At 40.4% G+C, this 26,899-nt stretch overlaps 1 protein-coding gene across 5 annotated transcripts in view; it reads left to right on the forward strand.

Annotated features, from left to right (window-relative positions):
• The window catches only part of TEX2 (testis expressed 2), a 101,744-nt gene that overhangs the window by 46,528 nt on the left and 28,317 nt on the right, over positions 1-26,899 (forward strand). For all 5 annotated transcript variants that reach the window (XM_077853784.1, XM_077853788.1, XM_077853785.1 and 2 more), the window contains 3 exons: positions 16,514-16,714; positions 17,688-18,027; positions 19,302-19,549. In XM_077853784.1, the coding sequence (XP_077709910.1) occupies positions 16,514-16,714; positions 17,688-18,027; positions 19,302-19,549 (789 nt within the window). The remainder of the gene's footprint in view (positions 1-16,513; positions 16,715-17,687; positions 18,028-19,301; positions 19,550-26,899) is intronic.

The raw sequence follows: 26,899 nt of genomic DNA on the forward strand, positions 1-26,899 counted from the left end.
AGTGGAATCAGACAGCATTTGTCTTTTTCTGTGACTAGCTTATTTTATTTAGTATAATCAGAATTAGTCAGAACTTCCTTTTCTTTTAAGGCCAAATAATATTCCATTGTGTATATATGGTACATTTTCCTTATCTATTCATCCATCAGTGGACACTTGGGTTGCTTCCACGTTATAGTTACGCTGAATAATGCTGCTGTGAACATGGGTGTATATAGATAGCTCTTTGAGATCTTGTTTTCATTTCTTTTGAGTATATACCCAAAAGTAGGACTGCTGGATCAGATAGTAATTCTGTTTTTATTTTTCTGAGGAACTGTTGTACTGTTATCCACAGTGGCTATACCATTTTAGCTGTCCTACCGAGAGAGCACAAGAGTTCTAATTTCCCCATATCCTTGCCAACGCTTGTTTTTTGGTGTGTTTATTTCTTTGTTTTTTGGTAGTTTTTTAGTAGTTCAAAGATGGTTTCATTTTTGTTATGAAAATATGTATGGTTGTTTTGATCGCATCACTGAAGCAGTAAAGGCATCCCTGGGATGCTGAGCACCTATAGTGAAAAAGGTGTTTGGTACATTCTCTCATTTAATTCTCATCCCAACCCTTTTTAATTAGGGAGTGCTCATGAGGAATGGAGGCACAGAAAGTTAGGTTTCTTGCTCCTGACTAATAGCCTGTGAGTGGTCGGGCCAAGCAGTACTAATTATTCTTTTAAAGAGGAAGATGTTTTGCCCTAACTTTCCTTAAATGCAGTCATGGACTGACAAATTATCTTATGCTGTTTTATGAATATTCTTTCTGATTGATGTTTGAACAATACTGATTGTTTTGGTAATTCTTTTTCCTTCTTAGCCTTAGCTTGTTTGGTATGGCTTCATTACTCTTGAGGAAAAGTTATATTTTAGCCTGAGTTCTTTTGTTGGGTATACAGGGCTGTTTTTTAGAAACCTGGCTAAATACTTTATTTTTAAAAAGGGACACTACTACAGATTAGAAGGGTAGGTTGTATATTGTAAGCCAAAGACTTCAAATGTAAATGTTTTTTGGGCCAATTAATTTTACTGAGTTGGAGATCATACTCTTGGGAACCATTTTAAAAATATGACAACTTTAAAGTATTTAGCAGTGTTGACATTAAATTTAGGACTCAAATGCTGTAGTGAGAAAAGGAAAGTATGCTGGAGTCTAACTTCGAGCATCTGTTTTGTTATATTTTCTCATTGGACATTGTGCTTTACTTTCTATATGAGGTAGGATAACACTAGCTATTTTAACAAATTAGAAGTTTGTATCTTGCCTGCGAAACAGTTCAGTATGGCTATTCCTGGTGGGTGGGTGGCCATCCGCACGTGTTGATTCAGAGGCCCAAGTTCCTTCCAGCTTCTGGCCCAGCAAACTTTCTCAGAAATCCAGATAGTAAATGTTTTAGGCTTGTGGGTCATGAGTTTCTGTTGCAGTCACTCAACTTTTTATTGTAGCAGGAAAGCAGCCACAGACAATGTATAAATAAATGAGTGTGGCCTTGTTCCAATAAAACTTTGTAGAAATAGGCCTCAGGCTCAGTTTGTTGACCCCTGCCCTAGGGTGTTAGAGTTCTTTCATTCAGCTGGCAGAAGGAGAAGGAGAAAGCAGAAGAAGGCATACCTTCTGATGATGCCTGGACCTGAAAGTGACACACGTGATTTCTACTCACATTCCGCTGTTAGCTAGTCACATGGTCCTCCAAAATGTCCGGGGTTCTGGGACTTGGATGAACAGCTTCTTCCCTGCAACAGCTAGAGGAAGAAAATGCCCAAAGTTTGAAAGCACAGCTAGCCTTCTCTGCCTCACTTTCATAGTACTTATAAGAGCCCTAGTTATATGCGTGTTTATTGTTCATCTCTTCCAGTAACCATAGGTTTCATGAATGCACAGGCCATGTCCATTGTATCATTGTGTCCTTAGCACCTGGCACATATTGGGCACATGATAAATAATTATTGGATGAATAGGTGGGTAGATGGATGGATGGTGAATGAGTGAATGAATGAATGAATGAGGCTTTATTAGGAAATGTAACTGGTGAGGCAATATTGACCCTGTCATCTCCTAATGAAGTTGCTTTTTATAAGAAATCCCTGTTACTTAAGGAAAAAATGTAGTCAGGTTGAAAGGGGTAGTCTTTTAAGAAGACAAAAAATAATTACTAGAAAATAAGGTTATGAAGAGTTTTTTCTTTTCCTACTGCAGTGAAAAGGCCAAGATGGTCCATCTTTGACAGGATCTGGAAATTGGTGTTTACTGTTTAGAAATCATCTGGCAGCAAGTCTGCTTTTCTCTTACCTGCACTCATACAGTGGGGGCCTCCTGAATTCAAGGGAAAATGACTGCTGGCATCTGCCGAGTCGAGTATTAGAGAAATGGAAATGGTGGCAGGTTCTAGATTTCTGCTGTCTAGATTTATGGCTTTAAAAGAGATGTAGATTGTCCCGACTCTGCCTTCTGTGTACAATTAAAAAGGGGACAAACTGGGGGAAAAAATAAAATAAAAGAGATGTAGGAGATTGGCCTTGGTTTCTTTATGAAACAGATCTGTGAACCTGTTCTAGGATTGAAAAAGCCACTTTTTGAAAATAGCTTGGTTTAGGGAATTAGCAGTTTTGAATTATTTTCTGTGGATCTGGTACTATTCCATTGGCTTTTATAGAGGATGTAATGGTGCAATTATTGAGGGAAGGTATGGAAACTTTTAAAAAAAAATTCACAGACATAGGCTATAAAACCTGCCTGTGATAAAGATCTCTAGTATAGAGGCACAGCCCATTGACAGTGATCCTACGCACTTCATGCCCTAAGCAGACTCTTATCTGGGAACCCCATGAACCAGACAGGCCGGAGAGTTAGTGCTCCAGGACTATTTTAGGAGACTGTGTGTTTTTAAACTTCTGAGGCATGTAAGTTCTCATTGATGGGTCCAGGACTGAGAGTCGGAGTCCTAAATTGGCTCCATAAACAATTCAGAAAGCACTGCAGTTTTTCTTCAATGAGACTTCACATGAAGATGAAAGGAAGGAGAAAAGTAAAGCTCTTTTGTACTTTATCCAGGTGATTTTACCATTCCATCTAGTGTGGACATTTGTATTTTAAAATGACCCTGCTACAAGGGCGCCTGGGTGGCTCAGTCAGTGAAGTGTCTGCTTTTGGCTCAGGTCACGATCCCAAGGCCCTGGGATTGAGCCCCAGCATTGAGTACCCTGCTCAGTGGGGAGTTTGCTTCTCCCTCTCCCTCTGACCTCCCCCTGCTCATGTTCTTGCTCCCTCTCTCTTTCTCTCTCAAATGAATTTTTAAAAATCTTTAAAAGAATGACCCTGCTGCTGTGGTGAGTATGTAGGATGGAGAGCCACAAAGATTGGTTAGTGGCCAAGGAGTAGCTGTTCTCAAAGACTGGTATGTAGCTGATTTGGCCTCATGACCCTCCACTATCTCTCACTCAACCCTGCCAGTCAGCAGCTCTCTCCACTGGCACGGAAGCAGTCAAAACCTCCATGAGGCCAAATAGTTGTCACAGAGCCCACAGAACGACTCTTAGAGCCTCCTCCAAGGCCTGCTTGTTCTTAATGTTCATACATTAATCTTCATACTTGATGAATTCATACATTCATGCTGATGCTGAGAAGCGGCAAATAGGAGAAAGGTGGCTAGACAGGCACCAAGTGACAAGTGGAATGCGTGAAAGCCAGTGGGTGAGACCAAAATGTTAGGAGACGCTAATGTGCCTGAAAGCTTGGCAGCCTGGGTTTGTTAGCTCAAGGCAGAGCCGTGTGTGTGCTGCAGAGTCCCAGGGCTTCATTTTGAGCAGCAGCTCCTGTGTGGTAACCTTCTGGGAGGTTTACTTTGGGTGACTAGCTAGATACTGTGAGTTGGGAACCCTGGGAAAGAGTAGGTTTGGGCATGGGGAGAGTGAGCCATTTAGCGTTAACATTGCATTTGGGATATTTGTTTTTCCTGAGCATTCTTAAGCAAATTGGTTGCTACTTCTCGAAGAATGTACTTGTCACTTGACCAGGAGTGTACTTAATTAATTCAGTGCTATTCCTGCTCACTGATGCTTCTACATGTCTGTAATGATAAGTTTCCTGAAGATTTCATAAGGTTCTTGGATTTATGTTTGCCTATATGACTCATACAGTTTTGAATTATATTCACAGGTAAATTCTTTATCTCAGACTTTCAAACCACTTGCAGAACACAACAGTAGAATGTTGGTTTCTGGAATGATGATCTGTCTCTTTTTAAAAGATATGACCCAAAAGGCCGACTAAAATTATGTTTCCACCATTGCAAGACTAACAAATGAATTTTGGAGAACCTTTTTTCCTTGGGTTATATCACATTTAGATTTTTAGTAAGAGGGATAGATTTTTTAAATAATTGCATTCTCTAAATATAGGCTTTGGTTTTGATATGTAAAAATAATTTTGTTGGGAGAACATTATTTTTTTAAAAACATTTCTTTCTATATTATACTGAACTGAAAATATCCTGCTCCCGTAATGGGTCACTTGATTTTTTTTTTCTTAAGATTTTATTTATTTATTCATGAGAGACACACAGAGAGAGGCAAAGACATAGGTGGAGGGAGAAGGAGGCTCCCTTTAGGGAGCCTGATGTGGGACTCCATCCTGGACCCCAGGATCACTCCCTGAGCTGAAAGGCAGATGCTCAACCACTGAGCCACCAGGCATCCTGTCACTTGAATTTTATGGATGGCTTTTATAAACATGGCTATTTCCCAGCATCCCTTGTCATTTGAGAAGTATCAGCTGCAGGCAGCCCTCACAAGCAGGTACCCGTGTTTTAAAATTGGTTGGAGAGCTAACTCTGTAGAAAATGCTTCCTGAATTACATAGGAACAATGTGGCTAAGGAGGTCAGGTGACTACAGAACAATTTTTTTTCTTGAACTTTCATTTTCTAACTTTTTATTGTAGAAAATGTCTAGCATACACAGAAGTAGAGAGAATAGTATAATGAAACTCCATGTACCCAACACCCAGCCTCATCTTAACAATTATCAACATTTTGCCAATTTCTCACTCAACTTATCAGCTTATAACATGACTAAGCAGTAATTCCAGTTCACTTATATATGACTAAGTTTATAGCATCATTTCCTTGAGAAAATGTATTTTGAATTCTGGCTAGGTATTTCAGGACTATGCTTTTTAGTTTTGTTGTAGGTTTTATGTATGGGGTGGGGAGAGAGACTGTGGGTACAGTGGGCCTGAAAGTTCTCAATAATATTTTTTGGAAGAGTAGGGTATTAACCATGGAAAAAAATCAATGCTAGATATCTTTTCACTCTAAAATTTATTTTAACGTATAAAAAAGGTACTAAGTTCATTGAAGACTATTCTTATTATATAATAGTTAGCCTGTGGCAGAGAGGGACAGAGGCGGAGAGAATCTTCTTTTTTTTTTTCTTATTTGGAAGCAGTGTGCATGTGCGAGGTGGGGGTAGAGAGTAGAGGGTGAGGAGGGAATATAGGAAAAGCTGACTCCACACCCAGCACAGAGTCAATGCAGGGCTCAATCTCACGACCCTGAGATCATGACCTGAGCTAAAATCGAGTCACAACACAACTGACTAAGCCACCCAGCCACCCCAAAAATTAGCTAAACTTTAAGAGGATATTTGTATCCCCAAAGACAAGGAAAGGAGGTTCCTGAGGTTCCTGAGGCTGCTATTGTAAACTGTTTCATTCTTTTGTTTCATTTCTTTCTTTCTTTCTTTCTTTTTTTAAGATTTTATTTGTTTATCATGAGAGACACAGAGAGAGGGGCAGAGACATAGGCAGAGGGAGAAGCAGGCTCCACACAGGGAGCCTGATGTGGGACTTGATCCTGGGATTCTGGGATCATGCCCTGAACCTAAGGCAAACCCTCAAGCAGGCATCCCTCTTTTGCTTCTTTTCAATGGTCTCCAAGATGAGTTGCTGAAGACACTATCCACGAAGAAAGTATTAAAGTCTCTATTTGTATATATTGTTATTCTTTCCATCTAAGAAAGTAAATAAGCATTGCTAATATTTAACATACAGATAATTTCTAAGTATTTCAGCAAAGGTCAATATATGATTATCAATAAGACTATTTGAAATATGGGGGATCCCTGGGTGGCTCAGCGGTTTGGCACCTGCCTTTGGCCCAGGGCGCGATCCTGGAGTCCTGGGATCGAGTCCTGCGTTGGGCTCCTGGCATGGAGCCTGCTTCTCTCTCTCTCTCTCTCTCTCTCTCTCTCTCTCTCTCATAAATAAAATATTTTTTTAAAAAGACTATTTGAAATACAGATTTATATCCATTATCATTAATGATGAGCTTTACCCTAAGTATATATTATTATGCATTGAGGTGTCGGCTGAACAGAGTACAAAGCTATCAGGAAGGAAAAACTAAAAATTACCAAAAGGCTAATTATTTCATCTTTTTCTCTTAATTCCTATTTTTTACCCTTCATAAAAGCTGTAATATGATAGAATATATATATATATATAACTTATAAGTAAATGGACATATTGTGGATATATACTTAAACTTTTTTAGCTGATAGGAGGTATGATCTAAAAAGTTTAGAGGCTACTAAATTATTGGCTTGCTAATCTATTGTTTTATAATTTCAAAACTTGTTAATATGATTTAATGGTTATCATGTATTAACATAAATAAGACCTTGGTTATTTTGGTTCATCTGAGATCGTGTTATTTTTCTTTCAAATTTGAATGTCCAGAGGTGCCTGGGTGGCTCAGTCAGTTAAGTGTTCAACTCTCTTTTTTTTTTTTTTTTTTTTAAAGATTCATGAGAGACAGGCAGAGACTTAGAGGGAGAAGTAGGCTCCTTGCAGGAAGCCTGATGTGGGACTTGATCCCTGGACCAGGGATCATGCCTTAAGTTGAAGGCAGATGCTCAACGGCTGAGCCACCCAGGCGTCCCTAAGTGTCCAACTCTTGATATCAGCTCAAGTCATGATCTCAGAGTCGTGAGATTGAAATCCCATTGGGCTCTGCAGTGGGTGTGTAGTCTGCTGAAGATTCTCTCTCTCTCCCTCTGCCCCCCTCCCCAATTTTTTTTTTTTTTTGAATGTTCATTTTCTTACTTCTCCTACTATTTACCAGTATGTTTTAAAAAGTGTTCTTTGGGGCACCCTGGGTGGCTCAGCGGTTTAGTGCCACCTTCAGCCCAGGGCATGATCCTGGAGACCCAGGATCGAGTCCCACCTCAGGCTCCTTGCATGGTGCCTGCTTCTCCCTCTACCTGTGTCTCTGCCTCTCTCCTTCTCTGTGTCTCTCATGAATAAATAAAAACTTTTTAAAAAGTGTTCTTTGGTCTTCTGAATTGGGTAGATGCTACCCTGGAGGATAGGAAAAGCTGAGATCAAGGCCATTTTGCCAGGCAGAGTCTGTGCCTTTAGCTCTGATTCCATTGCTTCTAGTGATGTGGCTGTGAAGTAGGCAGTTGGAGGATGTGGATGGTATTGATGCTGGTGCTTCTCTCCCCTGATGGGCTTTTTTCTCTTCTTGATGAGGTCTTTTAGAGTGTTTATTTTGAATGTTGATTATTTGCTTGAGGCAATAATTCATAGCATGAAGTCTATATGTCTGTAGGTTTTTTTTTTTTTTTGTCTTTTACAGGTAAAATCAAATTTGTGTCTAAAGTTCTGTAAATTTAAGGAGACTGTTCCTGCCATATTCTCTAAGTCCATGATCTGTGAGATCATGTTTTGACTGATGACTCCAGTTCTAAACCATTAACACATCAAAAAGAGTTGAAACCTGCAAAGAGAAAACCTTGCTTGTGTTTTAGTTTTGGGGACGACAGAAAAGTAATGACTTTTTTATCTTCCTCAGAGATGATTTCCAGCAGCAGGGGCCCCAAGCCCTGGCTCCATCCTTCTGTTTAGGATTTGCTCCTTCCCTGATAGGCTAGATGAAGGAATGATGCAGGGGAGCTGAGTGACAGGCAGCCTCAAATACCAGCACAGCCATATGATGGCGGAATGTCAGCCTACAAGACACTGAAGATAGATAGGGAAAGCCCCATAGCTTCCCCAGGCCAAAGGGCTGGCACTTTGTTCTGGTCCGCACAGCATCAAGCTGACCAAGAGAGCATTGGTCTTGACCTACTGGTTGGCCCTGTAACTGAAAGTAGACACAGTAGTAGTTCTTGCAGACTTTATTATTTTGCAAAAGGTTAATTGCAGCTTTTAATCTTTCCAAGCATTAAATGAGTCCATTTATAGATTGTGGTTTGTATTTTCAGAGAGATATGACTTCTAAATCCAGTGGAGAATTGAAGAGAAACCCCTGACCTTTTACAGAGGGGATCACAGGACCAGTCTGTGGGCCAGACAGCTGCAGCCCGGCTGACTGTGGTCATTGTCCCCCCAGTGTGTGCACTGTCTCCATTTTAACATTTCCAGCCTCAGAAAGAAACAAGGCTTGTCTGAGCTGCTTTAGTGTGGGTTGAGAGCATCTCTGAGTTTTTTAATTGAGCTGTTGAAATGGAATGAGTTGCTAACTCTATACTATAACTCTTTATCCCCACTACCATGTCCCATAACAAAATAAAATTAGAGAAATATCTTACCTACTGAGAAATTGAGGGTTAAGAGTTATTGAACAGCTGAGCAGTAGACAGCTGGGCACTATATGGTGAACCAAGTGAAGGCCTTGAAGTTGCTGCACTGCTCTCAAGATTTGATCTTTGACTGCTTAGCTCTGGAAATTCTACTTGCAGCTTAATCTGGGGCGGTGGTCAAGCCACAGGGGAGAAATTGGCTGATTGATGGTATCAAAAGGCAATTGGGAGATCACTTTCTGCAAGGACAGACTTGTGTGGTTTGGGAACAGAAGCGGGAGAATCATACCTGGCCACCTCTTGGCCCAAGCCTCCAATGGCCATCAGCATCCTGGTTGCCTGATTGACATGGGGCAAGTAGCAGCCCCTGTGAGTCTCTCCAGGTTTCCTCTCAAAGCTTGTGATGTTCTGGAAGGAGCCCTGCATGAGGATCAGGAAACCTGAGCACCAGTCATCACACCTGCCTCTCTCTGCTACAGAGGAGTAGTAGCTAATTCAGTTTTTGTCCTGAAAAGCTTTAACATCTTTTAAGATTCTTCCTGAGGTTTCCTTTTCTCTTGTTCTGTGCTATTTTGTGCAATTATAACTTGGTTTTTCTCCTTGGGAGCAGTGGTCAAGCCTTCTACTTCAAAGTAACCTCTGCCACTCTCTGTGCTTCTTTCTACTTAGCAGCTAGAATACTACTGCAGGCTGTGAAGGGGACACCAGCTTGTCCAACTCACTTGTACAGATTTCATGTAATCCCCACAGGCGCTGTCCAAATTAGGCTACAGTCATGTATTGAGTCAACGAACATTTGTTATAACTCCAATGGTCTTGCAGTGTTTGTACTTAAGTAGACCAGGCAGTTAACAGATACAGTGATAGGAGGAAGGTAATAGAAAACAGAGCCTCAGTGATCAGAGAGGCTCCCTAGAAGAAATGTCACTTTTGCCACGACCTAGGGGATGACTAGCCAGACAGAAAGTGGGCCATGCCATGGAGAGGAGGTAGGAGACTGGGCTCAAAGTCAGGTAGACTTGGCTTAAGTACTGGCTTTGCCACTCTCTGGGCCACTTTGTTTTTTTTTTTTTTAACCATTCTTTAGGCAAATCGCTCAACCTCTCTTAGAAAATCTTAGGTAATTGGCTGAGGTAGCTAATGTACCTGAAATGCCTGGATCATACTAGGAGCTCAAATGTCAACTATTATTACAATTATTCTTAAATATCCTATGAGTAAGATTTCTTCCTTTTAGTATGCATGCAAATTATACCTCAATAAAGTACCATCAGCATGGAGAAATTCATAATGGCCAGAGAAGAGGGTGATGTGGGGATGGGGGAGGCATGGAACTGGGGAGTAAGCCATGTTAGACCATCTCACTGGCCTGAAGACTGAGAGTCTAGGGATAAGCATCATCCAGCCTGGCAGTTAGAAAGTGGTGAAGCCAGGATTGGAATGCAGGTGTGTCAGATGCAGCAGTTCTGCTAATATTTGTGGGTAGGTTGCAGTGCATGTGTTTTGACCAGCAGTCTGTCATGTAATCAAGTATTCAGGCGTCACTGAATCAAGGTCACGCCTCACTGAAGCTAACAAATGATTGTCTACAATAGACGTGCAATTGAAATCCTGATTCATGGGTTTTATTTATTTGTTTGTTGGCAGCTGTGGGCTCTAGCCTCTGATAGCTCCTGAACCTGAAGAAAAGAAAATGGTAGCACAGGAAGCAGGAAGATAAAAGGAAGGAAAAGTCACAGGGCCCTTTGTATTGGAATGCAGCCACTGGTGGTTCTGAAAGGAGTGGGTGGGGAAGAGGAGGCTCAAGCCAGCCCTGAACCAGAAGGGAACTTGGAGCCCCCATGACCTTTCCCAAGGGAAGGCATCTCCTAGAATGTTTCCCTAGGCCTACCCTCGCCTCTCACTGCTGTGTCCTCTCATGGGTCAGGTGTGGGGTTTTGTTCCTAAACTGTGTAGGACTTGAAACTCTTTTCTCCTCCACATGCCTCTATATATCCAGTGGTTCTAATATTGCTGCAATTTGGCAAGTGGTAGAGAGTGACCTGTCAGAGCAGTCAGCGAAGGACAATCACATATCATCTTGGAACTGTGGCCATGTTGGGGGTCTTGGGTTGTAGCCCAACAAGAATTCTGGAGGGCTGGCTCTTGGCTTGGGTAGGAGCTCAGGCTGCTAGGTCGAGAGCAAATCCTTGAAGCACTGTGGAAATGGTTATTCTTGTTAACCAGATAAAGGAAGTTTACCAGGAATAGTAATGGGGCAGCAGTTCGTTAGACTAGTACTGAGCAATGGCTCTTCACCAGTGATCCTGTAAACAGGTGAGCTGAAGCATGCTTATGTCCTAATACATGTGCCTGTGTGTCCTGTTGTCTTTTCTTTTCTTTTTTTTTTTTTTTCTGTTGTCTTTTCTACTAAAAAAAACAGAGGAATAAGCAAAAACTTACTGTAAGTTTGTTCACAAATTGAGTATCTTTTAATGATCTTATAGAACTGTAAGGGTTTTCAAAAACTTTAGCCTTTTACTTAGATTACTTCTATACTTTTTAAGATTGCATGTTAGTTTTTTTTAAAGTTTATTATTTTTAGTAATTTCTACACCCAACATGGGACTTGAACTCATGACCTTGAGATCAGGAGTCATGTGCTCTTCTGACTGAGCCAGCCAGATGCCCTGCCCTGCGTGTTAGCTTTTTAGAGTGGTTTTGAATTTCTAAGATTGGATGTTTCATCTGGAGATTACTTAGATTATCTTCTCTCATGTAATTTGGTAAAGCAGAGTGTAGAACACAGCATAAAACTGCCTGTGTTGGAGGTTTGAGCAAGAAGGGCACCTGGCTGGCTCAGTCAGTACAGCATATGACTCTTGATCTTGGGGTCATGAGTTCAGGCCCCATGTTGGGCATAGAGATTGCTTAAAATAAAATAAAATTTAGAATCCTGGAAGTACAGTAAGAGAAGAGAGGAGGATGTTGATCGATCTGCTTGAGCCTGGTGTCTAGGCTCAAAAGCCAGAACCTATGTATTGGATGTGTACTAATATAAGTAGCTGCTAGCCACATGGTGCTGTTGAGCACTTGCAGTGCAGGTGGTTCAAACTGAGATGTGCTCTATGTGTGATATATGTGCTGGATTTTGAAGGCTTAGTACAAAACAAAGAATGTAAAATATAATTAGAAATTGTTAATGTTATATGTTGAAATGATAATATTTGGGTATACGGACCACTGAACCAACTCCCTGTGCAGTCGGGAATATTCTTGTATAACTTTGGATTCCCCTAAAACTTAACTACAAATAACCTGTTGTTGATCAGGAAGCCTTACCAATAACAAATAGTCAACATATATTTTGTACAGTATGTGTATTGTATACCATATTCTTAAAATAAGCTGGAGAAAAAAATATTAAGAAAATCATGAAGAGAAAGTACATTTACATTAATATACTGTATTCATTAAAAAAATCTGCACGTAAGTGGACCTGCACAATTCAACCCATGTTCAAGGGTCAACTGTATTGAGTTAAATACATTGTTAAAATTAATTTCACTTGCTTTTTTCTTTTTTATTACTACTAGACAATTTAAAATTAGATATTTTCATGATGCATATTTATGGTTTATATTATATTTCCAACAGATAGTGCTTCCCGGGACAACTCTACATTTTCTGACTTACTAGGAAAAATAAAATGAAAGCAATTGGAGAGAAACAACCTTTTTTTCCCCAAAATGTCTCTTAATTTTTTTTTTCAAAATGTCTCTTATTCATAAATCATTTAACCTGTGCAATCTCAGAAGTTTCAAAACCGCTCACACTACTTACTCTATTTCTCAGAAACTGTCCTGTTATTTGAGAATAACTTCATAATATGCTTTTTTTTTTTTCTTTCAGCCTTTTCTAATCTGGTGATATCTAGATGATAACTTATAATGCTGGGTATTTTAGCCAAAATTCCAGTATCATGTTAGTTCTATTGGCTTTTTAGTTCTATAATTTTACATAGCTAGAAACAAATGAAAAATCTTATATGGAGATATTGTAGAAACTTTTGACATATCAAATTATTATTATAACTGAATAATCAGTTAAATAAAGGTTTAACATCTCAGCTAAGATATAATATGGACCCCACAGAGGGTGTCACCTCAAATAGCCTGTGTTCTAGGTAGGAAATGTACACTCAGAGTGAAATAATTCAAGAAGAGCATTCCCAAGTGAGGACTGCATGGCTAAATGGCTCATAAATGACACGATAAAATGAAAAATAAATGAAATCTCATTGTCATTCCCTGGGACTAAGAAATGTTTAAGCACCAGTCCTTCCATCCCTTCCTCCACAGATTCTTCTTGGGTTTAGTAGTTCTGCAAGTAAATACAGCCTGGCCTTCGAGCATGGCTCTGAAGCAGTCCAGAAAAATCAGATCTGCTTCATGTTCTTTATAGAAAGTCTATATTTTTATAGTGTACATGGAACATTCACCTGATACACCATATTATAGTGAATGTTTGAATTTAACGAACTTCAAAAACTTAGTGAATAAAAAATAAAGTTTAAAAGAACGGAAATTTTATAAAGCATGTTTTCTGACCATCATGAAATTAAACTAAAAACCAATAACAAAGATATCTGGAAAATTCTCAAATATTTGGAAATTAAACAGCATACTTCTAATTACCCTGTTGGTCCAAAGATAGCCACAGGGGAAAGTAGAAAATATTTTAATGAAATGAAATTAAAAATATAACATATCAAAATTTACAGCTGACACAGTGCTTAGAGGGAAATTAATAGCATTAAGTGCTCATTTTAGAAGTACTAATTACTGATATTAGGTAATATTACTAGACTCTACAGACTTAAAAGCATAATAGGGAAATATTACAAACATTATGCCCAGAAGTTGAACAACTTATATGAAATAGATAAATTCCTTATAAGACACAAACTACAAGAGCTCACTCGAGAAGAAATAGTGTAATTTCCAGTAGAAACTTAAATGAATTCATAGTTTATTATTTATTTATTTATATTTTTATGTTATTTAAATTCAATTGAATTCATAGTTTAAAACCTTTCTATAAAGAAAACTCCAGGCTGAGATAGCTTCCTTGGCAAATTTGCCAAACCTTTAAGGAAGAAATATTTTATACAAATTTCCAGAAAATAGGAGAAGGGACACTTCTCAACTTATTATATGAGGCTAATTAATATTGAAAGATATTGCAAGAAAACTATAGATCAATTTCCCTTATGAGCTTAGAGGGACAAGTGAACAAAATATTATTAGCAAGCCAAATTCAGCAATGTATGAAAAGGATAATTATAGTACTGTGCTGGTAAACTGGCTCTCTGGGTTAAGGGGAAGCCCTCTTTGTACTGTTCACTGATTTCCATGGTATAGAAAATCCCACAAAAAAATGAAAAACTCCCACCACGGCCAGTTGTAAGCTACCACTGTGAGGTCCCCAAGCACAGAGTCAGGAAGAGATGTGTAGAATTAGCTCTTGTGAGCTGGGATAATCCAACTTCAGCACATTGTGACCAATACATAATTTTACTAAGAATGTAAGACTGTTTCAACATTCAAAAATCAATGAATGTACTAAGTAAAAAGGCAAAAAAACTATGAACCAAAAGATGTGCTTGGTTCTATACTTAGCCAAATAAACCTACCCAAACTGATACCCTGGCAGTACAGTCCACTCCAGGTCCCACTGTGCTCTGTGTCGCTTGTCCCCTGTTCATTTCATTGCTCTGATCATTGTAACACCTAGATTACACCCTCTTCCTGTGGCCACTGCTTGCTCATTCAACATTTTTAATGAATGCAGTGATGCACTGGGAGGAAGGAGAGATATTCCTAACTCATGCAAAAAAAAAAACCCCAAAAAAAACAAAAAATAAAAACCCCCATAAAACTGTGCTAAGATATATAAAATTATATAATTAGCTCATAAATTTCACACACACCCCACGAAAAAGTACTTTTGTCTGTTTTTACTTAACATTCAGAATACTCTTGGTGATGACCTTTTTCTTGCTTCTTTTTTTTAAGATTTTGTTTATTTGAGAGAGAGTGGAGAAAGAGCACGAGCTGGGAGGGGCAAAGGAAGAGGGAGAAGCAGGCTCTCTGCTGAGTAGGGAACCCAATGCAGGGCTCGATTCCAGGACTCTGGGATCAGGATCTGAGCCAAAGGCAGATGCTTAACTGACTGAGCCATCCAGGCACCTGGTGATGACCTTTTAACGGTTACTCCAGGAGGGTTGTAAAAATGAAGACCTAATTCTCTATTGATTTGGGAGCATGCTTGGGTCAAAAATCCTGTCCTTTAAAAAATTTTTGAATCAACTCCTAACACATTACTTGGGATATAGACTCAGTGCATGTTTTGATGAATGGATAAATAAATAAAAAAGAATTCTAAGGATTCCTCATTTGCAGAGGCTTCAGGTCGGGACTTCAGTGTGAGGCTCAAGTACACATTGTGGAAATGGCCATTCTTTGAAAAGAAGGACATTCTCAGTTGCATTGTGATTTTTAGTACCTCTCTGGTTCAAAAACATGTATAAAATGAGGGGAGTATAGGGGTGCTGAGGTTGCTCAGTTGGTTAAGCATTCCTACTCTTGATTTTAGCTCAGGTCATGATCTCAGGGTCTGAGATTGAGCCCTGCATTGGTCTCCTCATTCAGTGGGGAGTCTGCTTGAGATTCTCTCTCCCTCTTCTTCTGCTCCCTTCCCCCATGTGCACATGCATACTTTCTCTCTAAATCGTAAAAAAAAAAAAAAAAAAAGAGGGGTATGGAAGGGAATCAATTAAAATTCCCAAGAGAACTTCTTTTAAAAAGATCTGGGCCACTATATCATCTGAAAAGGGACTGTGGGGCAGGTAGAGTATTAGATGATAAATATTGAGTATTGTTATGAGAATAGCTTTAGCATAATTTTATGGTGTGTTGTCCGTACATATTAATATATGTGCTCCTTTTGAAGATCAATGTATAAGTACATTTGTGTTGATTGAGGGGGACCTGGGGCATAATATAACTCATTTAAGTTACTATATATCTTTTGATTTTGACATACTATTGATCATATATCTATAATACTTAATGCCTAATACCATCTGCCTTACTGTGTGATTTCAGTGAGTTAGTAATGGAGTGGTAGTTCTCTCAGTCCTGGAATGGTAGCGTGAATGAATATGATCTGTAAAATTCCAAAGATGTTTTGCAGGTGAGCTGAGAAGAGGATGAGTTTGGCAAATTGAAGAAGGCCAGACTGGGTGGGATTATTCACACCTAGAGGTCAGGCTGAAAGACTTTCTCTATTTACATGAATAACACGTTTGAAAAAACAAAAAAACAAACAAACAAAAAAAAAAAACCACGTTTGAGTTTCCTGATTTGCTTGTTATCTTTTAAAAAGGAAAGAAAGTTTGCATGGTTCAGTTGGTTAAGTGTCTGCCTTTGGCTCAGGTCATGATCCCAGGGTCCTAGGATCAAGCCCCATGTCAGGCTCCTTGTTCAGCAGGGAGCTTGTTTATTCCTCTCCCTCTGCAACTTTCCCTGCTTGTGCTCACTCTCTCTCTGTCATATAAATAAATAAAAATCTTTTAAAAAATAATTAATAAAAAAGAAAGGAACCTTTTATTTAGAGAAATGGACATTATCATTATCCCTCCAAATTCAGATTTTTAGTTATCAAAAACCTAGCAGATTACACCTCAACACTGATTATCATTCTTCAAGCTTCACATTTGTCTTAGCAACCTCTAGTTACCAATGCCTTGATACTTGCGTCACAGATTTGGTTTCAGTGTCCCGAATACTTTCATTTTTGTATCGAATAAGATTTGTGTTTATTCTAATTTCACTAATGGAAGTTTTTCTCCATCAGGGATGGATGAATGAGATTTACAACTATGATCCAGAAACCTACCATGCAACTTTGACACATTCAGTCTTTGTTCGACTTGAGGGTGGGACCTTAAGACTTTCAAAGCCCAATAAAAATATATCTAGGAGGGCAAGCTACAATGAAACAAAGCCAGAGGTTACCTACATCAGCCAGAAAATCTACGACCTTTCAGACAGCAAGGTAAGCCTGCTAATTTGAGAAATTTAAATGAAAGAAAAGCATTTGGAATCTTGGTTGTTCTACTGCATTTTTCCCCTCAAAAAGGTGTATGTGTATTGTGTAATATGTATATATGTGTGTGCACGCGTGTGTTTAAAGTATTATTATAATTTAGGGCAGTACCCTTCATGCAAATCCCCCAAGCATCTTTTTAAATGCAGATTCTAAGTGCAAGTCTGAATAGGGCCTGAGAGGATGCATTTTTATGAGCTCCCAGGTGATACTCTGGTGCTGGTCCATGGACCACACTTTGAGGAACAAAGGCATAGCACACTCATCTGACTTTGAGAGTTAACTTTTTCAGTCCAATGAAAAGCTATGAGTAGTGGTGCTAGGGTAATAATGAATGAAGACTCTGAAAATTATGGTTATGCAACATAACTACATTTGATAAGTATTATATACTACTGTGAGAATGTAAATTGTTTATTATTCCAAAAAAGCTATATGTTCTCTGTTGTTATAACTCAAATGAGTGAGCTTTAAGTTTACCCTGAATGACAGAAGTATTTAAAATCATTTTTGTATAAATTCATTCTTAACTTGAGACTGATAAACTTGAGCTTCCCATCTAGATCTAGTTCGATAAACTCTTTTTTTTTCAAATTTAAAGTTGATCCAGGGTTATGAAACTTAGTTGATGATAACCTGCTTAATAATTTTTATGCCACTGTTACCTGAAAATTATAGATACTTGTAATTCTTGCAAAGTTCTTAAATATCTACTTCTGGAATGGGTTTGAAGAATAACAAGTCACTTCTAAAAATTTATCCCAGTTTCTATAGTCCTGTTGTAGATGGGTGGTAATTATTTTACGCTCATTATTTTAGTCAAAAAAGCTATAAAGTTTGCATTTGTTTCCTGCATAATATTAATGCACAGTGTGGCTAGTTCTTAATTTCTTATGTCAATCATCATTTCTCTTTCCTGTAGATTTATCTTGTGCCTAAAAGTTTGGCTCGAAAACGAATTTGGAATAAAAAGTACCCCATTTGCATTGAACTTGGTCGACAAGATGACTTTATGTCTAAGGCCCAGACTGATAAAGAGACTTCTGAAGAAAAGCCACCAGCTGAGAGAGAGCTGGGAGGCGAGGACCCTAAGAAGCCACCCCATCCTCAGGAGGGAACAAGATCTGGCCAGCGAGATCAGATACTATATCTCTTTGGGAGAACTGGCCGAGAGAAAGAGGAGTGGTTTAGGCGATTTATTCTGGCATCTAAACTGAAGTCAGAAATCAAGAAGCCACCTGGTGTTTCTGGAAGTAAACCAGGTAATGACACGTGCTAAATGCTCCAGTATTTTTAAAAGGCACATAGGCAAGGGAGAGAGATTCCCAGGTAGGAAGGAAGGAAAGCCACCCTGAACTGATGATGGTCTGCTACCTAAGGAGTGTACCTAGGAGTTGTTTACCTTTTAGGTTGATCACTGTGCTGATCACTTCTAGGCAGCTCTGTGTACCAAACCATTTAACCAGTTTTGGAACAGCTTGCAGATATATAGTTTTTCACCTCTGTTGGTTCCTTAGGATTATATTTATTTGTACTTTATATTTTGACTCCTCTGAGAGAAGAAACCTCAGGAGAATCCTGGTTGTGATAAGGAGATGGATGAGTCAGGGCAGTATATCAGATTAGTGCTCTCAAACTCCTGGCTGTAAACATGGTTCTCTAAACCTGAGATCACCATAAAAATGCAGAGTCCCCTGGCCTCCTGATTCATATTTGTACTGATAAATGAGCCTCTGTTCATTTCCTGTCCTTCTGCCCCATGTATGCCACTTGAACCCTCACTGAACCTCTCAGCATTCTCCAGACATACTGGGATCTGTCATTGCTTTTGCATGTGCTCTTCCCTCTACCTGGAGTGTTCTTCCTCCCACCTGCACCAGGAAAATGCCAACTATTTCTTCCAGAGGCAGCCCAGAGGACACTATCTGTGAAAGTTAGTCCTGGTCTCTCTTGGGTGGAGATAGTCACCCTCTTCTTTCTGTCTTGAAAGTCCTTTAGTTATGCTTCAGTTACAATGATTTTTATAGAGGGCTGTGATTTACTTGCCTAGGTGCCCAAACCCAAGGGCAGGGATTATGTCTTATTCTTTGTTTCATGTGGAATTGGCCCAGAGAAACTGCTTGATAAAAATCTTTGTTAAATGAAAGATGACAGGTCTGGAATTGCCATGAGCTATGGGTGAACAGTTAGCTTTCTGCCCACTTTTCATTTGTCCATGGGGTATGTCAGTTCCGTATTTGACCTTAAATGATCACAAGGAAAAAAGAAAAAGGTACTTACCACATGGACTTCATGGCTTTCAGTTCCTCTGAATTGTCTTAGGGAAGAATAAAAACTTTAAAAAAAATGATCTGTTATTAGAGTGGAAGATATTTTCCAAGATAGGAAATAACCTTATAAATATTTTTTTTTAAACACTCACTTGTTAGCATTTTAGCTAGTTTTCAACTCAGCCCAGGGAGGTTTGTTTGATGTACCATTGACTTTGCAATTGTTTCCTTCACGTGCATTAACAGCCAGCCCCTCTTTGCTGCAGGTGTTTTGCCTTCACACAGCAGACACAACAGTCCCTCAGGGCACCTGACCCACAGCCGCAGCAGCAGCAAAGGCAGCGTGGAGGAGATCATGTCCCAGCCGAAGCAGAAGGAGCTGGTGGGCAGTGTGCGGCAGAAGATGCTTCTGGACTACAGTGTGTACATGGCCAGATGTGTCCCCCAGGAAAATCGAAGCCCCCAGAGGAGCCCTGTGCAGAGTGCGGAAAGCAGCCCCACGGCTGGGAAGAAGGTAAAGCTGGCTGCCTGGGCTGTGGCTATACTGCTTTTCTACTCAAACTCATTTCTTCATACATAAGCACTTAGCACTGCTCTAGGCACTGGGGACACAGTAATGACCAAGATAGATAAGGGCCTTGCCCTCAGGGAGCTTATACTCTAGTCAGGGAGACAGCAAGAAACAAACATCTGGTGGTGGCAAGAATTAAAATAAAGCCAAGTAAGGGGGAATGGAAAGTGGCCAGACTGCTGTTTTAGAGTGGTGGTCCAGGAGGGCCTCCTTGAGGAGGTGACATTTGGGCACAGACCTGACCAAAGTGAGGAAGTGAGCCCTGGGCTGTGTGTGGGAGGAGCCTTCCAGGTGAGGGGACCAGCAAGTGCCAAGACCCCAAAGCAGGGATGTGGTTGGAGTATAAGGAACTGTGATGAGGCCCTGCAATGACGGAGAGGTAGGGCCTCATGGGATCAGTTCTAAGGAGGATTTAAGTTTAAAAATGGCTGTCCATGGAGAGTGGGGGGGCAGGGGGCACCCTTGGGGCTGTGGGGGATGGGGCTGTGATGAGGGAGAGCAGTGGGTGGTGAGAACAGCTGCAGTTGGGATATGTGTTGGAGGGGAGCTGGCTGGATTTGCTGATGAATTAGATGTGGGTATGAGAGAACCAGAGGGGCCTTTGACCTGAGCAACTGGGCAATCAGGGAAGTTCTCAGAATCATTAGTAATAAAGGTCTTAATTCCTCAGTTATGTTTGTATTCTCAGATTCTTGGACTCATTAGCTATGTCCAGTGCTTTTGAAGATTTACCACGAGCATTCCTCCTGTAGAGTAACAAGCTGGCCATTGACTCAGGATCATTTGCAATAAGATAGCTAATCTAAGCTGCCATATGCCAGATTCTATTAGGCACTGCAATAGAATTACTCTGACCCCTTCAACAGTCTTGCAGATGAATGGTATTCTCTATTTTGTAGATGAGGAAACAGGTTCACAAGAATTAAGTAGCTTAATTTCACAGTTGCTAAGTGATGGCGTAGACAAAACCTGATCTGACACTCGTAGGCCCCCAGCTGCCACCACTGCCATTTTGGTGCTGGACCTGAGGCTTCCTGCCACTCCTCCACTCATGCTCTAAGCACCACCTCTGGCCTGTGTAGCACAAAACCCGTTTTTCTCCTGTTCAGTAACTTACTGAAATGTTTGACCTCTTCAAGTGACCATATCTCTGTTCTTCATGGGAAGCACTCGGTGCCTTCTCTGTGCTGTTCGTCAGTCATGGGTTTTGACTAATTCTGTTGATCCTCTTCAGTGGGAAAGAGGCCCCTGAACCGTCATTCAGCTGACTTTGTCAGGCCAAAAAGACCCTGTGCCTCAGCTGGTCCCTTCCTCACTGCCTCTGCTTTCTGACCTAAGTTACCAACTAGAGTGGGAAGTAGGCCTTCCTCTAGGGTGGAGTTGGGTAATAAAAGACTATTCTAGGAATGTCCTGTTTACAACCAGTGAATCCCCCTACCCCAAATTTCTTTTGTCCCTAGGTTGTCAGCTATCTGGATTCTCATCAGCTTCAGGGAAATCAGGGGGAGAATTGTATACTAATGTAAGAAAATTGTCTAATGATAATGCTTGCTTTTTAAAAGAGTTCCTTAAGTTAAAAATACAAAAACATGTCTTTGAACATAGTTTCCTCAGTGTGTTACCTGTACATGTGTCCTGTCCTTGCTGGAGTCTATGGAAACCCCACGATGGGCTGGGAGGCCCCAATGGCACATAACACAGCCCCTCCACCCAGCATTGCTGCCCCCCAAGCAGGGGAGAGTTTTCTAGTGCAAACCTCCTTTCTGAGTACTTGGCATTTACCTCTTTAAGCACCAAAACATGTCTTTCCTTTCCTAAATCTGATGAAAATCTTTAAAAACCACATTGCATTTCCTGGCCCCCTTAGGCAGAGCAGGCATGGATGATTTAATCTTGATAATTTAAGGACTTAACAAACAGAAATTCAGGCTTGTCGTCATGCAGGCCTACTTGAGCTTGGAGACCTTTCACCCCCATCTGAGCTATCCCAGGCTGCAGATTGTGCAGTAGTTTCTCTGGATTGTCTGTTGGCTGGTGTTGGTATATGTCCTTCTAGTGGATTTTCCTTGAGTGCTAATGCCCATCTCCCACCCCTACCCTTAATATAACAATTCTAGTTTGTGTAGGCTGGGAAACCAGAAAGCCAGAATTGGGGGGAAAAAAAATTATTGTGCAAACAGGATGACTGTCCTTAAAAAAAGGATCTTTGGAAGAAAGCACATGAGGTCCGTTGCTGGGCTCCCGCATCCATTTGACCTGCCTGAAGCGTGTGTGGGCCATGTCCTGGCTCTCGGGTGGTCTGCTAGTTAAGACAGTCTTGAATAAGCTGTTATTTAACTATTACTCTGTGCCTCTGATATCACAAGTCTAGGAGAAACTCAAAGGGCTCAGAGACACAAATGAACCTTTGACATCTCTTCATGTTACAGTGTCACATAGTCAGTGTCAGCCACCAGCCAGAGCTTACCCAGAGTAGCAGGCCCCTTCCTCTTTCAGAGAGGGAGCTTGGGGAGACAGCTCCAGATTTTGCCTCAACTTCTCTTCTCCCTACTCTCCCCCTGCTGCTGCCTCTTTTTGGCCATGGTCAAAGCGTATCTTACCCTGAGGGCTCTGAGACTAATGGCAACTTCCACCCGCTGGGCCTCTTTTCTGACATGTCACCCACTGCTAAGCTAGGTTTGGAGGTAAATAAGGCCACTGGGGCTCAGGAGTCAAACCACTGTTAAAAACACTTAGGGTATAATTAGTAAATATAGACAAAGTTTGCATTAAACAATGCTAAAACACTTTTGGTGATCATCCTTCCTTAAAGTATAATTTATTATTAAATTATTTACTATTATTTATTATAATAAATACAAATATTTATTATTAAAAACATAACCAGGGGATTCTGCATATTGAAACCATTTTGGAGCTCAAAATTGGAATCATAAAATTACTATTTTGGGGGAAGGGCCTGGTTCTCCAGATGTGTAGTGGTTAGTGACCAGCCACTGAGCCCTGACTTGCCCTTGTGACTGCTTTGTCCCGCAGCCACAGACTGTGCAAGCCTCTGAATCTCTGTGGTGTTGGAGCCATTTTCTCACTGTTCAGGCAACTTAACCTCTAGAGTAGTTGAGAGACCATGAGGCTGGCTGGGGAGACCAGAGCTTTATTGTCTTGTCAAGGTAGTCGGCTTGGTTGGAGGAGGAGATTTTAATAGTAATTCAGAAAACCAGAAAATAAGGAAACTCTTATGAAACTAAGAGCACACTGTATGTTAAGAGGGAAGCTCTCTTTTAAAAAAAGTCTAAGGGTGGCATAGTATTACCCCTAGTGTGGTTACCTCAAGAAGGGAGACCACACAGGCTGCTTGCAGATTTGCTCAGGGGTGTGAGGCCAGAGAGGCTACTAATTCTGTGTGCCCCAGAGTGGACTGCCTGGGAGAGAGGACCATCGGTGGGGCAGTGCTTTGCCTATCCTTGAGGCAGGTGCAAGGCTCTAGTATTCAGATCATGTCACACACTTCCACACTCATTCAGGGAAGATCCTAAATGTTTAGAAATAATGTAAGCTTCCCAGGTTTGGAGAGCCCTGTTTTCATTATTACAGTTGTACTAATTATCTTGTCACCTATTAACTGGATCATGAGACAAGAACCCCAAAAAAGCAAATAGGAATCCAACAGAAACCAGGAAATCTTAGTTGGCAGAGTGGTTTTCCAAGGCTTCCCCTTTCCTGCTCAAAGTCAGCTTTTCAGACATTTAAAAGTAGAATTAAAAAGTGCTCTTCATACAGTGAATAAAAAATATGAAGCCATAGAGCCATTTTAAACATAAATTTTAGGGCAGCCCCAGTGGCGCAGCGGTTTAGCGCTGCCTGCAGCCCAGGGCGTGATCCTGGAGACCCTGGATCGAGTCCCACGTCAGGCTCTCTGTATGGTGCCTGCTTCTCCCTCTGCCTGTGTCTCTGCCTCTCTCTCTCTGTCTCTATGAATAAATAAATAAAATCTTTAAAAAAAAATAAAAAAAAATAAACATAAATTTTAGAAAGGATACAGAAAAGAGTGCCAAGACAATTCAAGGAGGTAGGAGGGAGAGAATAGTGTTTTCAACAAATGGGTGCTGGAACAACTGGTATCCACATGGCAAAAGAATGAAGTTGGACCCCTACCTCACACCATATACAAAAACTAACTCAAAAGGATTGTAGACTTCAATATAAGAGCTAAAACTATAAAACTCTTAGAAGAAAACACAGGAGTAAATCTCTGTGGTTTAGGGTTAGGTAAAACTTTCTTAGATAAGATACCCAAAAGTACATGCAACCAAAAACATTTTAAAAGATAAGTTAGATTTCGTCAAAATTAAAAACTTTTGTGCTGCAAACAATACCAATAAGATTGTGAAAGACAACCCATAGAATGGGAGAAAATATCTGCAAATCATGTATCTGATATTCTGTTACCTAGAATAAACAAAGGACTTAAAATGGAACACTTAAAAGGTAAATGACCTAATTAAGAAGCGGGCAAAGGGGAATGCCTGGGTGGCTCAGTCAGTTAAGTGTTTGCCTGGGATTAAGCCCTGCACCTGGTTCCCTGCTTAGTGGGGAGCCTGCTTCTCCCTCTCCCTCTGCAGCTCCCACTGCTTGTGCACACACACACACACACACACTCTGTCAAATAAATAAATAAAACCTTAAAAAAAATGGACAAAGGATTTGAATAGACATTTCTCTAAAGAAGAAATACAGATGGCCAGTGAGCCTAGAAAAGATACTCAGTCATTAGTCATCCGGGAAATTCGATTCGAAACCATAATGAGGGGATCCCTGGGTGGCGCAGTGGTTTAGCGCCTGCCTTTGGCCCAGGGCGCGATCCTGGAGACCCGGGATCGAATCCCACGTCGGGTTCCCGGTGCATGGAGCCTGCTTCTCCCTCTGCCTGTGTCTCTGCCTCTCTCCGTCTCTCTCTGACTATCATAAATAAATAAAAATTAAAAAAAAAAAAAAAAAAAAAAGAAACCATAATGAGATACCACTTCACAACCACTAGGATGGCTAGAATTAATAATAATAATAATAATAATAATAATAATAATAATAATAATAAATAGCAAGTATTAGAATATTGAGAAAGTAGAACCATTTTGGGTTGATGGTGGGAATGTAAAATGATTCAGCTGCTGTAGAAAGCACTTTGGTAGGTTCTCAAAGTAAACATATAGCTATGTGATCTAGCAATTTCACCCTTAGGTATATATCCTAGAGAAATGAATAGAAACCTATGTCTGCACAAAAATTTGTACACAGATGTTCATGGCAGCATTATTCACAGTAGCCAAAAGTGGAAGCAACTGAAACTTACATCAAGTATGGTGTATACACACGATAGAATGTTATTCTGTAATAGGAATAATGTGCCAGCACCTGCTACAGCATTGGTAAATCTTGAGAACATTATGCTTACAAGAGAAGTCAGTCACAAAAGAACATGTTGCAGGATTCCATTTATATGAAATATCTAGAATAGGTGAATTTGCTGAGATATATTAGTGGTTGGTTGCCTGGGGCTTGTGGGGAGAGGTGTTGGTGTTGGGGATGAGGCTAATGGGGATGGTGCCGGTGGGAACGGTGGTAGCAGGGATGGAGTTGGGGAAGAATGGCAAGTAACTGCTAAGGGATACAGGGTTTCTTTGGAGGGTAATTAAAATGTTCTAAAGTTGGAGCACCTGGGTAGCTCAGTCAGGCATCCAACTCTTGATTTCAGCTCAGGTTGTGATCTCTAGGTCAAGAGATCAGGCCCCACTGGGAGCTCCAAGCTCAGCAGGAAGTCTGCTTCCTCTTCTCTCTACCTCTGTCCCTCACCATTTCTGCACATGTGTGTGTGTGCTTGCTCGCTCTCAAAGATTTTTTTAAAATGTTCTAAAGTTGATGGTGGTGATGGCTTCATAATTCTGTGAATATGCTAAAAACCATAGATTGTACTCTTAGATAAATGGGTGAATTGTGTGTTATGTAAACTATATCTCTGTAAAGCTGTAAAAAAAAAAAAAAAAAGAAGATTCAAAACCATGTTAGTTTGATCCAATTTTGTTTTTTTAAAAAGTTCTGTATCCTAAAAAGTATCCTAAAAGCATACATTGAAAAAAAAAAACTGATAGAAAAAAGAAAATAGAACTCTCTTACAACCAGTGAATCCCCCTACCCCAAATTCCTTTTGTCCCTAGGTTGTCAGCTATCTGGATTCTCATCAGCCTTACATTTGGATAGTGGGGTTATGGGTGTTCTCTGCAATAAATATGTATTGTTTTTATAATTGGGAAAACAGCTAACAGATCTGGAGGAAAGGTCTTCCATTGTGTCTTCTGGACCCAGTAGTCCTCTGTGAAACCCTAGTGGCACCAGATTGTGTGTGACCAAACCTTTAGAGCAGAGGCACTAAGCTCTCTTTGGAACAAAAAAAGCTGGGCTGGCCTTGGCCTCCTGGCCATTTGTTACAGCAAAGATTAGGCTAAAAAATTAAGTAAATTTGTACTTTACTCTGGAGGTTAGCTTATAATAAACTATATCCCAAAAGCTACTCAGACAAGCCTGGTAGCCTCCTTTAGCTTCTGCCTGTCAGACCTTCCAGACCTTTTTTTTGGCAGTCATTTTGAGAAAGGTACCCTATCTACATGTACATGTGCAATTGAAATGGTGAAATGAATATTCTCACGTTCCTTCCTGCAGGCAAATGGCAGTGTTAGGAAACGCATGCATATTTATTCTTTAAGCTCTTAAATTTTTATGACGTTCATTGGAAGTGAGTTCTTTCTAGTAGTCCAGTGAATCCAGATTTTGTTCATAAAGCTGCTTTGATGCATTGTCAATGTCCTGCTGCTCTTGGATTTTTCTTTGTTCCCAGTGAATCTGTGGAGAGAAGCCTGCAGAAGGAACTGTTGAAAAGAAAAAACAACCTGCTTGTCAGTTATTTCAGAAATGTGTTTCCACATCATATGCCTTCGGCTTGGACGTAAATTCTGAAATAGCCCTTTGTTCCTTGCTATTTTTGTGCCAAACCTGTTTGCTGTGAATATCTAGGGTTGTAAAGAAAGGCTAATAGAGGGGGGAAAGTGACCAATTCTCTTATGTTGCCTCCAGATCTAAGCAAGACATGCACTGCCTGGTGTGGGCACAACTTGGCACTGCCTAAATACCTGGGGGAGGAGGGCATCGTCCTTGGATGGGTGTTTACTCGGAAGTCTGTGTAGATAATCTGATGTGACTCAAAGACCGTAACCTCAGAAAAGCTGGACCAGATCCCCATGG

Source organism: Canis aureus, chromosome 16 (assembly GCF_053574225.1).
Source record: "Canis aureus isolate CA01 chromosome 16, VMU_Caureus_v.1.0, whole genome shotgun sequence".
In the NCBI taxonomy this organism is placed as follows: domain Eukaryota; kingdom Metazoa; phylum Chordata; class Mammalia; order Carnivora; family Canidae; genus Canis; species Canis aureus.